The 18821-nt window shown below is 36.9% G+C and overlaps 1 protein-coding gene across 2 annotated transcripts in view; it reads right to left on the bottom strand.

Moving 5' to 3' along the window:
• LOC123308591 (tyrosine-protein phosphatase Lar) overlaps positions 1-5903 on the bottom strand; it is a 39997-nt gene extending 34094 nt beyond the window's left edge. For both annotated transcript variants that reach the window (XM_044891323.1, XM_044891331.1), the window contains exon 1: positions 5714-5903. In XM_044891323.1, the coding sequence (XP_044747258.1) occupies positions 5714-5771 (58 nt within the window). In that variant the 5' untranslated portion in view covers positions 5772-5903. The remainder of the gene's footprint in view (positions 1-5713) is intronic.
• Between the last annotated feature and the right edge of the window lie 12918 nt (positions 5904-18821).

Genomic DNA, 18821 nt, shown 5'->3' with positions numbered 1-18821 from the left:
GGAGTAAGGTTGGCACTCATGAAATGTCGTTAATGTCATAACGCCGTTGCCACAATTTATATAAATTAATTAATTGTCAGAAGTTCGCGGGCACGGAGTACAAAAATAGACATGATGCTGTTGCCAAGATTCTTCACCAAGAATTAGCACTAAAACACCAACTTCTAAGTTCGAAAAAGGTTCCTTATTACAATTACCATCCGGATGCTGTGTTGGAAAATGAACATCACAAGCTCTACTGGGATCGCACGGTTCTCACAGACCGGAAAATAACCCACAATAGACCAGACCTCATATTGCTCAATAAGGATGAGGACAGAGCACTATTCATCGATGTGGCGATTCCAAATAATAACAATCTTCTAGATAGGCACACTGAAAAAATTTCAAAATACAGAGATCTCGAGGAACAAACCAGAAGACAGTGGAAGCTGAAAGATATCAAGTCCATCCCTATTGTCATTTCATCTACAGGCCTGATACCGAAGAAACTACTAGAGAACTTGAGGAAACTTCAGTTGGACGAAAATATTTATAAAGTCATGCAGAAGGCGGTACTGCTCGGAACGGCGAGAACTGTACGCAAGTACATGGGGAATGCAGAGGAACACCGTCTGCGCCGACAGGAAGTGCGGGTGGAGCAGGAATCCAACCTACAGCAGGGAGGCGAGGAGCGACCCGGACCCGACCACCACCACGAGCCCGAAAACCTGGAAAGGGCTCCAACAGAGCTTAATCTTTTTGATATCTGAGATATCTGGGATAAGTGAATTTTCCTCTGGAGAGGAGTGTGAAAGCCGCAAGGCTAAAGTCATATTACGAAAATGCCGATGTGATTGAAAAAAGAGACAGGGTTTCAGGAAGTGCTATTTAGAATTCAGGTCCGCTCATTCAAATAGTTATACCCTGATATTCTAAAATTCACAATACGTCATTCACAATCAGAAAGATTGTGAATGAAGAGGATGACAAAGAATTTCCTTCTATTGGGAGACCCAAAAAAGTGGTGGCATTTGAGAATTTTATGTTTGAGTGAATTAATGCGAAAAGTTTACTACAGGATTTTAGATGAATGTCATCGTAGAATAAGTTCCCGAAAATTGATTTTTCTATTTTTGACTTGTTCTATACATTGTAAATATCTTGAGGTACCAATAAATACCTAATTATTTTTTTATCAATGTATTAAGATGAACAGCCACACATATGCGCCAGTTGTCCTGTTAATTGTTTATTCATGTGAAATGTTTGTTCAAAGGTGAAGTTCATCTTGACTTGAAACTTCCTTTAATTCCTTTTACTTACATTGATGCAAGATGATTTTTGTTGAAGAATTTTACATTCTTGTAATTATCTGTTGATTCCTTCGGGAGATACCCATTCCCAACTACTGCATCATATGCATTTCATCTTCGGGTTAATATTTTTGAAATCTACAACTGATGTAACGTATTCAAACTTTAGCCAAAGAAGATAACGAATATTAACTCTCATATTATGATTATGTACCGATCTCTTGTATTTTCCATACAAATAACTGGATTTGGTATGCCTTCAATCAGTTTGTATAAATTTCAATTATGTTCGTCGCATATTTTCCGAAGAATTGTGATAAAATACGTAATAACAGAAACTTTTACGTAGGACGGGCAACATAGCGGTGATTTGAAACCCGAAAATGTTTTGACAAGCGTCATAACCCCAAATTTTCGTACTATACAGAGTGAAATGTGTCAAATTTCCATGGCCAACCGTCTGCTAAAATAAAAGAGAATGGAGAATACTTTGGATGAGCTTAAACTCAAATGAAGGAGGAAAATTTAAATTAAATTATTGAACTTTTACATATTATTTCATATGAACATTGAACATTGTTTTACAAATGACTACACGTTACAAGTTCTTCGTCATTACAATGATTTATCTGAATATACCTTCTATTAAAAAAAAGCAAGAAGATGAAAGATTCAGCTTATAAAGTACATATAATGTATAATAATAAAAGTATCTAACGTCCAGTTTCATATTCAAATTTAAAGTCACTTTAAGCTTAAAGCTTCCTCTACTGTCATTTTTAGTAGTGTTAAAGGAAGCTGTAAACTTAAAGGGACTATGCTACTATTATAGCAAAGCTTATAATGCAAATTGCACAAGAGGATCTGTTAAATTCGAAAGGATCATTATTGAAAAAGAATTATGTTAATATTATTTGTTTTTTTTTGAAAGTTGCTATCTTTTGAACATTGTTGCTGAATTGATTGGGTCAGAATGTTTGTATCCCTTCTTCCCTTGATGGATATTGCCATATCTTACTGGGAAGATTAATTCAACATCAAGTAGGTAATTAAATTTTGGGTTTTTTTAGTTTTGTTAGTATGTCTTAGGTTGATGTGAAGATTTCAAAAGTGAATTGATCTAGCTCAAAGATTATAGAGTATAAAAATGGGAAACGAAGCGACTAAAGTGATGTGAGCGTCATCTGTGTGTCCACTGTGATTTTAAGATATTAATTTGAAAGACCATTTCCAGAAACATGAAATTTTGTAAGATTGGCCATTTTGATCAAAGAGGTTTTGAATGTTTTGATTCTCGTACCGCTTTTTGTTTATCTAGCTCGTTCTAGTTGCTGATTAATGAATTTTTAGTCTGATTTCTTGGTGAAAACCCCCAAATTTCCAAAATTATTCAATGGTGAAGAACTGTGGATCAAGTAATAAAATGGATTTCCGAAATTACGTTTTTTACTCAACTAAGGAAAATGGAAGCGTAAGTATTAAAACTCGTAACATGTAATCGGTCATTCATTGATTTTTATTTTCAGTGGATAAAATTTTCAGGACGTTAAGACAATGACTTCAGCAAACACTACTGACTACACCATGTGCAGTAAACATTTTACTGCAAGTAAAATGTATTGTATGCAGAAAGCTTCCCTTGCGTGAAAGGCCCATTCAGAAGAAATTATGAACTTTATAGGTCCATGCAATGATTCTCAGTTGCTACTCCTGCAATATATTCAGAAATGCAAAGGTTTTATTGATTTCGATTTGGGAACTGAGTGACTGTTACATTGTTGTTTGGAAAGTCAAAGTTTTATGCAACCTGTGTTTTGTTCATTCATTAATCAATTTGTATATTGAGTCATAAAGAGACCATATCTTGAGGAAATCATAAGAAAAACATAAAGAAACTATACTGACAGGCTTAAGCCCGTTTGCAACAGCCGAGAATTCTCTAGAAAATTTACTGGAGATTTCATGCGCCGTGAATTATTTACCGTTGCATACGCACTTTCGGTAGAATTCTCTGTTCAGTTGCATACAAAATAATCTCTGTCGTTTTCTTGCGAGAATTTTGTAGAGAATTCTGCAGAGAATTCTCGGCTGTTGCAAACGGGTTTTACATACAAGTCTTGTAAATCTCTGTAATGTCTTTTTTAAGTGTGGTTCTGAAAATTTTTTAAATACTACATATGTGAAGAACTGAAATGTGTATGCTATGATGGTATATTGAATATTGGTCCATATCAATTTCTGATACATGTGTATTGTACGAATTCAACTAAGTTTATTTATTCAAAATAATCTATTGCAAAGAAAAAACACCTTCGACGTAAAGCAGATCAACATATACTTTTGTGTTCTAGTCAAAGCCTAATTTGTTGTCCAATTTTTGTAAATTTTTTATAAATAAAGCACATCCAACAGCGTTTTTGATTGATATTATTCGATTCTAAACAATGTTCAGATGAAAACTAACATCCTGATGACAAAACAAAACCATACTTTTGTTTTGTCGCTCAGGATGTTTGTTTTCTGGTCAAAACAAGGTCAATATTAAAATTCAATATAAGGAATAGATTTCAAATTTCGCGCCAGCCAATTATTAAACAGTTTTTCTGTATTGAAAGTACGTTTTGAGCGCCATCTCATTGTCAAGTGTTTTTTCACAGACCAAAATGCTATCGGTTTTTAGTACCTACTAGAGATATGAGGGCGTTTCCAATCTTTCTACTCTATAATCTTTGATTTAGCTTATACCTGTACATTCGAAACTGAATCATCTTGGTTACATTCTTTTATTATTGAAATCGATTTCAGTATCCAATATCATAGTTCTGAATTATCGGTATGACCAAAACAATTCTTATCTCTTTTGAACGTATGTCCAGTCAATATTGATCGATAAATTATTCAAAACATAGGGGTATTCACGAATGAAAAATGAATGAGCGATTTATCATAATTGCATTGTCACTGCCATGCCGTACCTACTTGTCAAATTACCTAAAATTTCCGGATCAGATCATATCGCTATTCATTCATTTCCGTATAAACTGCTATTACTGATATATTCAGAATAGATATGGCATAATTATGGATATATATATATTTGAAAATTGCATGAAAAATATATTGTTGTTCAACTGAGGTTATGATTCACGTATATCGGAAAGACCTGTCGCAAAGTTTTTGATGTAATTGAGTTCTATCGGATTTTATTGATTCATACGGTATTAGCTATTATTCCTGAAAGAATCTGCACCTGCTTCGAATTACCCATTTGTTACCGATATATTCAAAATCTGCAGCAATGAAATAATGAATATAAGTACACTGCTCAACAATTCATAGGCATCACGTATACATTTTTCTTTATTCGTGGTTTTTGTTATAACATCTGTTATACATGTTAACTTTCAAGAAGAATTGGGATATTTAAACTTGTTTTTATCTTATTCTTTTTTATTTTATCGAGTTTTATAGATGGATTGTAGTAGGTTGCAGATGGTGGCATAGAATTGCTAGTGGTATTAAGAGTATTAGCTGTCAAACCTGTTTTTTTTCTTATTTGAACGTAAGTTCGATTCGAATTCACAATAGTTGGAGGAGTGGAACCAATATCGATGCACGACGTTTGGCCCCTGTGAAACTGAGCCAAATCATACTTTGGATACAGAACGGCTTTTCTCAACGAGAAGTGTTCTGGCGCTTGAATATTTCGTGTTTTAATTTGGACTTGCAATATAATTTGATAATTTAACCATAGATTAAATGAACAGGGAATAGATAGCCCACTCGAAAAACAAGCTTTAGCGCCATCTGTTTTTATGGTACAGGTATTAATTTGAAAAAAAAAATGGAAAGGATTCTGTAGCGACAAACTTTCTTGTACTTCTAGGAAATCCACATTCAATGTTTTTAAGTCGTCATTTTCATAATTTTTCAATAATTTTAATACAAAAATTCAGTTTACCAGGAAAATGGTACAGCAGAAACTAAGAATTACGTTGAGACACATAATATTGACGTTCAAAATTCCGAAGCCTATTTGACGACGAAGAATTTTTTTTAACGCACGTTATATTGATCTTGGAGCATATCGAATAGGTTTCAATTATGTTGTTATGAATATTTTATACGCTGACCGCTGGAGGTAGTTGGTTGCAGTTATAATTCAATTTTAATTTCATTCTTTTTCAGTATAGCCAAAGATATTGACACAGCGGTAATTTATCTGTATACCAACCATACAAGGAGTATATGAATTATCTTAACTCAAAATAAAGTGAATTCTCCTTCAAAGCGAAAAAAAAGCTAAATCAGTTTACCTTCAATATTTTTTCACAATTTTATTACCCACAGTAGGTAAAATCGAAACATATGAAACATTCTTGAATTTTTTTGTGAGAAATTAAAATTTCTTTACTCACCTGGCATGTCGTCCTTGATAACATATCGGGGATTCGATGACATGTTGATTGGTCTCATATTTTTCAGCCATGTTATTTTTGGTGGTGGATCCCCAGTTGCTGCGCATGAGAGGAGGGTGTTATGACCTATTTCAACTACTTTATTGTTAATTGGCGACTGTGTGATGAGCGGAAAACCAGGTGGAAGTTTACTCACTGAAACAAAATATCAATATTAGTTGAAACAGATAACAAACTTTTTTATGAAATTCAAAATATCTGAACGGAATAATTCAACATAGTATAGCTAACAAATATTAGTTTGGATAAACCGCAATTCGCGACAGCAATATACAGGGTGAGTCTTTAACCCGTACAAATATTTTATCAGTAGATTCTTGAGGTCAAAAGAAATACTTTTTTCTTATGCCAATTTTTCGGATTCGGACCTGATAAAACGATATAGCCATTTTAAGTTTTTATAATGAGCTGTGCCACCCCTGGAAAAACAAAATTACCTGTAGAATAACTAGCTAAATCTGTGACACTACACATCTGTGGATCTTCTGAACAGAGTTGTATTGAGCCAAAGTACCCAATTTTTCAAACTTCACAGAACTCGTAAAAAAAATTAAAAACTGTCAACTCGCCGTCATATTCCAAAGTTTGTATATTGGAAGGGAAGACGATTTCGAAAAAAATTTATAGGAACTACCCCTGCTTATTTTCATCGAGAAATCATCTCCCTTAGTCCTTCGCATTTGTTTACAGATACCCTGTAATTTATTATTTGTATGTTTGAATAACCTTGCAACTATTACAAATAATCTTCATTTTCGTAGAAGGTTTGAAGTAGGATGAATATTTTCCCATTAATATATTGATCATGATTAAATAATCATATTTATGTGCTTCATGTTTTATTGTATACATTATATATATTATAGTCATCCTCCTTTATTAATCAATTTAAGAGACGTCCCCAGTAATTTCCTTGGTAGTGTCACACTTTAATTAGTTATAGTGCATGGAAAAATATTTGCTCCTCTGATAGCTTATATATTGATGGCAATAATAAATTAAAAGCTTCTAAACCCTATGAATCTTCGTCATGAGGACCTCTGAAGCGATTTGAGGTGGGTAATATAAAAAATGATGAATGCTACGTATTATTAATATATTAGTTAAGTAACTGTGTGTCCTAATCGAATAGGAATAATATGCTCAACAATTTCACTCAAGGATGTAAAGTATTATTTTTTTCTGGCCACCTCCAATATAAAACTGGACAGTCACAGAACTTGAGAACTTCTTTATTTCCGCGCAATTACCTATGTTTTGTGTTTGTAGAAGAAGTCGAGGCGGGCAATTCGAGAATGAACTTTAGTTTATGTCGGAACATGTCTTTGTTGAATATCTAAGTTTAAATGACGTTATTCGGTCTTTTATTCGATTTTTTCCTATCCCGTGAACGTTGCTAACATTTGCATCTTTTTAGGTTACTGAAAGAAGAAATGTCAATGTCAATTCGTACAACAAGTTCACTAGGTACTATTTCATTTCGAGTAATACTCATCTACTTTATGGTGATTTTTCAACAAGAAAATAATGCCATTAAACACTATTTATTTCTGAGTTTTTGTAGCTTTGCGCTTTTTCCGAAGTGATCAACCGTTTTTCAGCTTCCAAAAAAATATCACTTGAATTTTTACACGATTAATTGTTTAGGTAACAACATAGAAAATCCAGAGTCTAAAAACCGCCATAACTCACTATGGTTTACTAGACTTAATTTTTTGTTCCTTTGATTGACCTAACCCTCTGAAAGATCGAGTGGAATTCCTAATCAAACTGTACAGGGTGGGCCAAATTCAATCCAACGAGATAGAGGAAAATGCATGGCACATAACGGTCGTCTTTTTTCGAAAACTAATAATGTCATCAACTGCATTCCTCTATCTTCTTTTGTGTTCGAGTTATAGGCCAAAATTTAAATTTCAACTTTGGTCATTGAGAGATCGTTTCTGTTTGGGCCAGGATGTTGAAATGAAAACATTATACAGACACTTTTTTATAGCAATTCAGTGGTTTACTATAATTTTTTCCCATAGGTATATTTGCTGAGCTAGATAACATATAGATTTGTTTTTTCTTATGAGAACACTACATAGTTTAAAATGACTTAGAAAGACTGAGGGAGATGTATGATATATTTCTGAAACTGGGAGAAAAAATTGTTATTTTAAACTACTATTTTCATACGAAAAAACACAACTTTATGTTGTAGCTCAGCAAATAAACCTGTTGGATAAAATCATACTAGGCCACTGGATTGATATCAAAAATATAATGTTTTTATTTGAACGTCCTAGCACAAACAGAAACGGAGATAATTACCAAAGTTGAAATCGTACAAATTTCAATTTTGACCTATAACTCGAAAACAAAAGAAGTGGAATGGCATCATAAGTTTCTCGAAAAAAGACGAATGTAATGTGTCATTGATTTTCCTCTATCTCGTTGGGTTAAAAAGTTGTAGTTCAGGTATCACCAATTTGCCTACTCTGTACACTTGAAGGTGTATGATTTTGTTTCCTCTGTAAGTCGTGCCAACTGAACAAGTACAGCCGAAAAATTTGTACCGGCATGAATTGGTCAAGTAGGCGAGAAAAACGATAAGGCATACCTACAGGAAATATTCCTTCGAAAAGACAAATGAATATGTTCGAATGAGACGCAAAATTTTCTTTTTGAAGCCCCTATCCGATGATGATAAAATAAATTTCGTTTTAGAACGAAAATTCATAACGAAAAACGAAATGGGATAATCATAATTCTGCTTGTCAAAAGAGGGATTTACGTGCGGTTTGACACAAGTAATGAATGTTTTATCTAAGCCAATTTACTGCGGTGGACACCAACCTCGTTTTTCAGATTTGAAAAATACCAGACATATCCAGTTGAAATATGATAGCGATACTGTCCGAGCTCTGATAAATTTGAATTTGATCCACACACTCTTTAGATTACTAAAAGTAGGTGATTTTTCTGAGAGCAGGGAGAATTCGGGTGAAAATATCAGCAATGTCAGTCACTATTTTAGAATAGTCAGTTTTTGAATTAAGAAATATAGTATAATATATATATATATATGTATATTAGAAATTGTTTTTGGAGTTATAAGTAGGGATTCCGATGAGTAAAATCACAATCGTAATCGTATATGAACATATACGAGGATCTTTTGATAAGTCCTTAGAAATTCACATAACCATCACATGGTTTTGTTTTTATTGTCGATTGAAGCAAGTAACTTTTGTTAAGTCGTCAGTTTTGTGCGATAATAAATCACTTTCTTTTAAAGGGATTAACCGAAAGAGATGAAAGCTGAGTTGTATGAAGTTCATGGAACATCAGCCCCTGTGTTTGCAACTGTTTACAATGGGGAATTCTCCTCAATTTGGGTCATCATAACAGTTTAAACTGAATAATTAGGAGTTTCATTCATGAATTTTTCAAATGCACCGCGGAAACTATTGAAAATCATTCTTCAAATATGATATTTTAAAATTTAAATCGTTTCGTTTCTAGTTTACTATTTGGCAACAGCGCCTACTAGAAAATAAAAAGAACAATGGCTTGTTTATAAAATAACAGCTGTTGACATAAGGCGCGTACTCACTGGCGAGCCTCAACAGCAACCGGCCATAAAAATCCCATAAAATTTTAGGACCTTCCTCATTCGTTGCAGACTTCATAGACTGCCATCTTTGCCTATCTCATCAAGATAGTGCATTTGTTGTCCTTTATTATCAACGCATATTTCAGTCGATGTTGCCAACTTGTGCAATAAAAACGAAACGCTTTAAATTTTAAATACTCATTTTTATTTTTTATTTTTAAGTACTTAAAATATTATTTAGTATAGTAGTCCCTATTGGGTAAATGAATTGAAACGGGGCCGTACGTCCACAAAAAAAAACACCGTTCGGGAAGTCCAATGAAAGTGACTACACAAGAAATGCGCGACAAATCGAAGTGCTTTGAGGCTAAAAGCATATCACGAGGTGCAGTCAATGATTATCTAATATATAAAATTCTCGTGTCACAGTTTTCGTTGCCATACTCCTCCGAAACGGCTTGACCGATTTTGATGAAATTTTTTGTGCTTATCCGGTATCTATGAGAATCGGCCAACATCTATTTTTCATCCCCCTAAATGTTAAGGGTAGTCCACCCCTAAATTTTTTTTTTATTTTTTAGACAAAATTTTTAATTTCTATTTTTTTATGATACATACATAATACAACATACGAAAGGAAATTATTTATATGGCAAAACAACGTTTGCCGGGTCAGCTAGTAGAGTATAAAGATGGAAAACGAAGCGATTGAAGTGATGTAAGCGCCATCTCTGTGTCAAGGGTGTTTTTAAGACGCTAAGACTGGTTAAAATATTAATTTGAGTGCCATTTGCAGAAGTATATGAAATTTTGTGAGATTTCTGATGGCCATGTTGATCGAAGAGGTTTTGAATGTTTTGATTCTCGTACCGCTTTTTGTTTATCTAGCTCGTTCTAGTTGCTGATTATTGAATTTTTTTGTCTTATTTCTTGGTGAAACTCTCAAAATATCGTTTGAACATTAGTAGTACATGGTGAAGAACTGAGGATCAAATAAAATTCAGTAAAACAAGAGCTGTAGCTTGCTTATTTTGGAATCCCTCTGTAATGTATTCTGTGAGCTTTAATAATTGTTGCTCTGTTGAATGCTCTCTTCTGAATCCGAACTGTTCTGGTGGTATTAGTTTCAGATTTTCGGTTTCCTCATTTAGCCTCGTGACGATAATTCTTTCTACTACTTTTCCTAACGCCGACAGTAGACTTATCGGTCTGTAGTTTTGTGGGAACTTCTTCTCTTTGACTGTTTTATTGACTATGACTTCCGCTGTTTTCCATTTTTCCGTGTAGTGTTCTGTCCTCATAATTCCATTCGCGATATTTGTTAGACTGGCTATAACTTTTCTAGGTAATTTCTTTAACATAACATTCGTTATTTTATCGCTTCCGGGAGCTTTCCCCTTCTTCAAACTTCTAATTATTTAGAATGGTTTGTCTATTTCAGCAGCCGCTGGTAATTCATCCATCTCTTCTCCAAATACGAAGGCTCTATTATTTTTGACGAGCTTATACCTACGTATAGTTTTGCAACAATTTTTTTTTTCATTCCAATGTTGTTCTGTGCGTCACATAAATTCAAAGACCCCTCGGTCAGTGAGCAAGATTTCGAACATTATAAATGAGTTCGATAAAAACTATATTGTCTGATGCTTCCCCCACGTTTTTTCTGTTTCTGATATAATATGCTTTTGAGTTTTCCCCCATTTCAATTTTTTTTTTGAGTTCGGGTGTTCACAGGTTTCACTGCTTTCACGCTCGTTTAGAAATCATCAATTATTCAATAAGCTGATGATACCAAATATCTATATCTCAAGTCGGATAAGGTGGCTAGGGATTAGAAAAAGAGAAACGTAATGTAGAAGTCGATCTTGATGATATATCATGTTCATGTATCAAACTATTTGTGGGTAATTTTTCCGACTTTTTACTTAAGGGGGTACGCGATAAACCTGTCGCCATTACACGTGAATAGATGCGAGGAAGCAGCCAAGGCCGCACTATCCAGTTAAATTCACGGTATGAATAATAGCATGCCTCGTTAACTTTAATCGACTCAAAAAGATGCCCGGCTGACATCGTCCATTTTGCTCAGATTACTCCGTCCCAGAACGTTATTATCCGCAGTGTATTATCCGCTTAAGAGACTGATCAATTCCGCTACAGTTAGGGTGGAAAGATTCGCAGCAATTTATCGTCATTTGCGCGATTTTTCGGAACCGGGAAGGTTTGTAAGAGGTTATTAAGAGGTTCATCGGGTTCATATAAATGGTTCGATTTCGGGGATTCGCCGGAGAAAGGAGATGTGGTAATTTGGGCTGTTCTCTCCGATTAGGAGGAAGATGTCCTCAAAAGAATTCGCAGGTGTATTGAAATTGGGGTATTCAAGATATCAATGTGTTTTCAAGTTTTCAATTAACCTTAAATTTTGCATACACTGATGACAATTAACGATATCATAGAGTCGGATAATGATCGTAGAAAAATTATTCTGTGCAAATTATTATTATTTGAACCGGGGTCGTTGTGGCTAGATTAGCCGGGAACTGCGACAATGTAGATCTTTTGTTCTCTACCCTACTCATTCATGATAACTGAAGGAGGTCGTCAATGGTGTTGATAAAACCGTCAACATCCCTAGGTGTCTTGGCCGTTACCTCGTGAGTATCCAGGACAGGTTTCACCATATGAATGGTTCTTAGGCCAGCCAGCTCTGGACACTTGCATACCATGTGTTCAGCTGTTTCTGCTTCTGATCCACAGAGCCTACAAATCTCATCTGCTGATGTTCCCATACGGTACAGATCATATTTGCACCGACAGTGCCCTGTTAGCACTTTATTAGCAGTTAGCAGTCTCACCATCACCCGAAGTTCAGCTCATGACAGCTTCAGCAGTTTTCTGGTGTAGGTCGGTGAAATCATCACGAATTTCTTTGACCCAGTGAGTCCAGGAGTTTTTTCCAGAGGGTTATTCTGTTGTTCAACTCCCATTGATAGACCGCTGTTTAAGGCTTTATTCATGAAGTTCAGATCTACATGGCTCGGCACGAGTCTTTCTAACATTTGAGTGGGTACAAAGCCACTTATATTAAATTGAAACAGGGTGACAATATGAGTAGTATATCGATCCTCGCAGGGATCCTTGTCGTTAAGATCATCAGCAAAATTTACAGTTAAAAGAACACGAAGTCATCAGATGTAGGTCACAAACTTAAACACATACGACAAACAAACTCTCTTCTCGAACTACTCTTCTCACTCGCCACCGCATCCACGAACCAAACTTCACAGCGCACACTCGGTACACTTAAGCGTTATCACTGTGATGTAGCAGTGAGACGAATCCTGTTGCTGCGGACCCTGCGGGAACTGCGCCAAACGATGCGGCTATACTGCTTATGGATTATGCATCCACCTCTTAGAGCAGTGTGAATTAGGTCACCTATATCAGATGTTGTGGCACCGACCAATTCAGTGATCGCCCTATTCTCTGGGCACCATCCTCCTCTGGCACCGACGATGAGCGGCAGCACTTGTATGTCTTTCCCCGGGTTGGTCTCACGAACTTTTTCAAGGAAGCTTGGAGCAGAATATATGGTCTTCTTGATGCCATAGGCCATGCTTAGTGGCTCCGGGGATTCCCAGCTCACGGATACATCAGAGATTATTAAGCAGTTGTCTTTGCTTAGGAAAAGATCAGGCTTGAATAGTCTGCCCTCTCTATCTCTTATATGCGGCTCTCTTGTTGCTTGCCATCCGTTCTTTACTGCCATCTGCTCAAGGCGTAGTGCAACGTAGTTGTGCCTGTTGATTCTCTCCCAATGCATAACACAGCATTTTTGGAGCACATGGGAGAGGGATTCTCGATTGGGGCACCCTGCTCGGCACATTGCTTCCTCGCCGCGCACCCAGGGAAGTGCAGCTGTTGGGAGGCACTTGGATCTCAGTTGGATAGCACGGATGTAGTCTTCGCCGGACCAGTAGCGGGGGGGGTTATCGATATATGAGCTACACGCTCGGTGGTGTTTAAGTTCCCCCAAGCCGACGCCGTAGAATGATTGATGTAGTTCTGTGGCTCTGTTGTTGTCTACCATTTTGGTCGTTAGGTTTGGTAGTTTTATCATTTTCTCTACCCTTCTGAGCCAAGGAGCGGCTTGTTGAACTACCGCGTCCATGAGCCTGCTCACCCCAGTCAATTTCCTCGTTCTGTTCAGGATTATCACTGGTATTTTGTCTCTGAAGCAGAACACGCCCAGCCCTCCTTCCTTCAGTGGAGCGTGAATGATTGCGTCGTTGACATGATTCGGCAGGTGCAAAGATCTCTTGACGCCCCATTTTATAGCTCTATCTGCCGCTTTTAAAGTTTTCAAATGAATTTGCGGGGTTTGTAGACTATGTATGTATCGTGGGAGTAAGTGGAATTTAATCAATTGCAGCTTTTGATGAGGTTTGAGTGGGGCCCTGCAAATCCTCTCAACTTGCTCTCTTAGGGATGTTATGGAGTACTTTGTTATTCCCATTGGGGAGAATTTCTTTCCTAAATATTCCATGATTTCTTTCACTCCCACTTGCCGGATAGGTTGCCCATATATGTGGAACTGGCTCGTTGTGTAGGTAAATAATCTTCTACCCGGCGCTCTGCCTACGGAAATTGCGACGCATTTTTCAACGCTCAGCTCCAGGTGGTGGTTCCTAAAAAAGTCCTGGCAGCAGCTGAGAAGCTTTCTGGCGGTCCTGACGTCCTCAGCCAGTAAGATCAAATCATCTGCATAAGCCATACAACTGACGTTGATGTCGCCCAAGGTTATTCCAGTTTTTTCCTCTAATTCTTCGATGGCCTCGTCCATTACAAAGTTAAAAAGTGTTGCCGACATCGGGTCTCCTTGTCTTGTGCCTCTGTTAATCGGGAGTGAACAGATTTCCTCTCCAGCGCATGATATGGTGGTGGATGCGTTCTTGCAGTTGGCCATTACATATTGTCTAGTCTTCTCATCAACTCCTTTCCTAATCAGGGCTCTTTCAATAGTTGAGTGGGACAATGTGTCGAATGCTTTCCTGATGTCGATGGAGACTATTGAATATCCTCTTCTTGATTTTCTTTTTGCCTTGATTAGGGTGTGGAGGGAGATATTATTTGCAAACACGCCGTCGACACTGACAAACCCTCTCTGGTTGGTGTGAATCGGGATCTCCATGAGCCTTTTATTAATTATTCGGTTGCAAACTCGTAGGACGAGGCTGGAGATGGTGATAGGTCTCCAGTTCTTGACATCAGCTAGATTATCTATTTTTTCCGAATCAGAGTGGTTCGACTTCTGTTCAGGCATCTCGGTACTATTCTTGTCAGCAGCATAGCGTTATACAGCAGAAGTAATTTGTATCGTGGTATCCTGGTGATCTCACGCAGCGTTATTCCATCTGGACCAGCGGCTCCTTGTTTGGTATTTTTAAGGGCTTCTGCGAGGTTTTCTTCAGTAATTGGTCTGTACAGGTTAATTGGCTGTGCTTCTGTGGCTACTGGTGTTAGGTCTGGCGGAGATTCCTTGGAGAGGAGGTTTCGGTATTCGAGAGTTATTGTGTCCTTCGATGGCTTTTCAGTTTGATTGATGGGGTCTAGGCCTTCTATAATTTCTTCCGCTAGTTGTTTCTTATTTTTAGCCCATCTCCTCTGGACATCTCTGTAGGCAGCGGCTCTTCTCTTTCTCCTTGAATGTGGTGGGGGTGCTCTTTCCTCATGCCGGGTTTTGTTTTTGACTTTGCCAAAGTTTTTAATGATAGTTTCGGCGAAGTCATTAAGGGCTTTCTCTTTTTCGCCACCGGTACAAATCTTGGCTGCAAATCGGATATCCTCTTCATCTTCGAGAAGAGGGGCAATATCCAGTATGTATTGAAGTATTGGGTCTTCCACCACCGGTCTGAAGCCTTCCGGTATTGGATCCGGAGCTAAGAGGGTTTCCTCCACCAATTCAGGTTCAGCCTGCGCTTCTTCTATGAGTAGTTCTTGGTTTCTTCTTAAATTCTCTTCTTCTTCCTCTCGCTGCATTCTCGCCTCAATTTCCTTGCATTCACGATGTCGAATCATGGCATTTTGCCATTCTGCTGTTCTCCTTCTCTTTTTAATGGCCTCCTCGGAACGTCCCGACAAGCTGCTCAGGAATGCTAGGAGGTTGTTGCCCGTGTAGTCCACCTCTTCAGCAGCCAGGTTTATCACCTCTTCGCTGGTCCATGGTCTTCTGGTGTTATTGGCTGCATCTTCTAGTTCTCTATTGTAATCAATGGGGTGGGCTTGCCTTAGATGTTGCCTCATTCCCGCGTATGTGGCGAATGTTCTTTCGCATTGAGGACAACTGTTTGGGTCCGCCACTGGTGCACCTCTGCAGTATAGTCTCTTGTGTTGTGCAAGAGCTTTTTTGGTGGAATATGTTTTGCCATTTTGGCATACACAGCTGAATCCCACAGGGGGTTGGGGGGACGGTAACATCTGGGATGCGATAAGGTACTCAGATGTTCTTCTATAATTTGGTTATTTCCGTCCGCTTCCCTGCTCTTCTATTGAAGCGGTGTCTCCTTCGTGCTGTTTCAGTCCGCTGATGGCGATATGGCGATAATGAGTCCAAAGGGCGCGCTCACGGTCTTCAAGTGTTTTTCTGAGTCCAACACGGGACTTACTCGAATTTTTAGAGATGTCGATTCACCCGTCGCTTCCGCCATCTTGTAACCCGGCGAAAATTTTTCAAAGTCCAAAAATTTCAATCAACTTGCGAATTTTTGATATTTCGATGGCGGTAATGTATGGGACTTAGAGTATTTTTGGTTTGTCTGTCTGGGACTTGTAAATGTTGGTGATCCCCAGTCTAAAGGTCCCCACACATCGACGGGGAAATCTTGGTACCTCTCGCTGCTCCTGTTCTCCTGATATAGTGAATGATGAAGTGACCCGGATTGTGGTGCCAAAAGGGCACTAGATGTTAACCGTTCGTCAAAGGGGGGGGGTCAAGGCAATACTCTTGCCCCAAATACCTGTGGAAATCTACGTTTAACGACGCTTGTGTAGGATTTCTTAATTTCCATTCACTCCAGGTCGGTTTTCATGAAAGTTGAAAAAAGGAGACAAGAAACTTGTGAATAACATTCCCGGGTATTGAAAAAGACCGATATCGGTGGGAAGGCGATGTTACACACATGCGAATCGAGAGACACGATGATTTTAAAGGGGAAAATTTGGGATTTTGATGATGAGTTTCCACTAATAACTTTTAAGCCACTCAACACTTTTCCACCAAATTTTCACAGTTAGTACCTGAGATGTTTATTTATGAGCTGTATACTTTTCACCTGTTTTAGACACGCGTCTAGTATATTGGTGTTTTCCAAGCCCTCAGAAAGGCTCAGGTCCAGCAGGTGTTAACCTTGATTCTCTTTTTGCAAGTTCATCGGATTTTTCTTTTTCTTTCACACTTTATTGCCTTTGGTCAGTTGCTTTATGGTATTACGGCACTCACATGTCAGCAGAGATTCCTGGCAGTGTGATTGCAGGGACCTCAGAGTGGCCTATGCACATACAAATGCCTTTCCATTCCTTCCTGTTAATCTTCGTTGACTCAAAAGGATAAAATAAAGAAACATGATTCGATACTAAGCTTTCATTTTGAATTTCAGAAGATCTAGGAATTTATAATATAGAGGAGAAATCAAAACTGAAGATCAAAGAAAATAACAATATAGAAACAGTTTGATGAATTACATGAACATAGTCACCTATCTGATTATTACAACAACTCTCCAATATTTCATTCGATTATTTTTGTTTTTTTTTCTCCTTTGATACGCTGGCTGGTGAGTTTGGATATACCGAAAACTTTACGCTTCGGAAAGGAATTATTCACAATGATTTAATTAGTATAATTATTTATTTCGCCAAATTATCTATCAAGTGAATTCTTTCAACGGAAATTTAGACAGACAAAACTCAAAACATAACTACAAAATCCGAAAAAAAGCAGATTAATTTTTAATTATTTAGATCGAAAATAGATCTAACAAATTGAATGTTTCGTATAAAATTTTAAACAGACAAGATTCGAAATAGCTATGAAAATATTCTCTTTTCGTCAAGATTCGTCAACTTCTCTACATGTAGAGAAGTTAGGATAACATTTAGAGAATATAAATTATGCATGTTTTGAATCTTTACCAGTACAAAATATGCAATATGTAATTTCGAAAATGTATTATGCGCGATGATTTTCGTACGTTAAGCTACATGTATCTACTTTTTATTTTGGAAAAGAAAAAAAAAATTATTGACACCCTGATTATTGATTAGTCATAACTCTTTCTCAGCCATCAAGAGTAGGTATCTGTTTTTTATAAGGTGTAAAAATTAATTATTGTCTGTTTAGAATTAAGTTTGTTCAGAAGTTATTCCTTTATGAAACGCACTTCGTGAAACAATCGGTATATTGATTAGATCGATTAAACGGAGTTTGATCTATGCTCCCCATCAACATAAAACCTGACATACTAGAAGGGAAGGAATTATCATATTCCTAAAAGATGCTTATATACAGTACATAGGTTCCACTAGGAAAGTACAAACAAACAAAGTCAAACCCTGCTGGGGACTGGTATTTAGACATGATTTGGTTAATAAAGAATACTTGAAAAGAATTATCGGAGATTTTGTTGATGAAATAGTGCCTTTTTAAGCTTCTTCCAGGCTGTGGGTGCAGAAAATCTATGGACCCCCGTGACGGATTTACATATCAACAAAAATAAAACAATATATTTTTATTTTCAACTTTGAAAGTAAAAATGACTATGGAAGAAGAAATAGCTTCTCTTTGAAAAATAAAGGAATAATTGAAGATTCTGAAATAGGTACCTATATATCACAAAAAATCATATTGCTTCTGTCTCTGCACTTTTGTTGTTTGTTAATTTGTTACTCATTTATCGCACCCAGAAATAGTACAATTCGGATGCCGAAATCTTATAATACCTAATGAGAATAAATTCCTTTTCTTCACTACTATTCGCCGTCCGAAAAACAGTTTCAATTTGTCTGGCACTTCAGAAATTCATATGCATATAATTCACTGTGTGTGAAGTTGGACCAGCACTTTTCGATTATCGAAAAAAAAATTCGGCTGAATTGTGTCTTTCAAGCTGTTGATTTTTTTTTATTTCACACGGTTTTCAAGATATTGCATATTGTAAAATGTGCTATTTCAACAGCTGAAATAGCTACTACTGAGTTGCTTATGTCGTAACACAGTACCTACATCTTATTTTCTGGAACATTTAAAAATAAGAAAAGAATTGAGACAAACACTTCTGTTTTTTGTGCTACAATTAGGACAATTAGGAATTCCCTTGAAAGATTCAAATACTGGAAATTATAAAAAATAAGCTTTCAGATGGTTTTACAACCGACATGATGGTTGGTTTA

The sequence above is a fragment of the Coccinella septempunctata genome, chromosome 1 (genome assembly GCF_907165205.1).
Source record: "Coccinella septempunctata chromosome 1, icCocSept1.1, whole genome shotgun sequence".
Classification (NCBI taxonomy): domain Eukaryota; kingdom Metazoa; phylum Arthropoda; class Insecta; order Coleoptera; family Coccinellidae; genus Coccinella; species Coccinella septempunctata.
The sequence above is the reverse complement of the archived record's forward strand: the minus strand, read 5'-3'. Positions and strand labels throughout refer to the sequence as shown.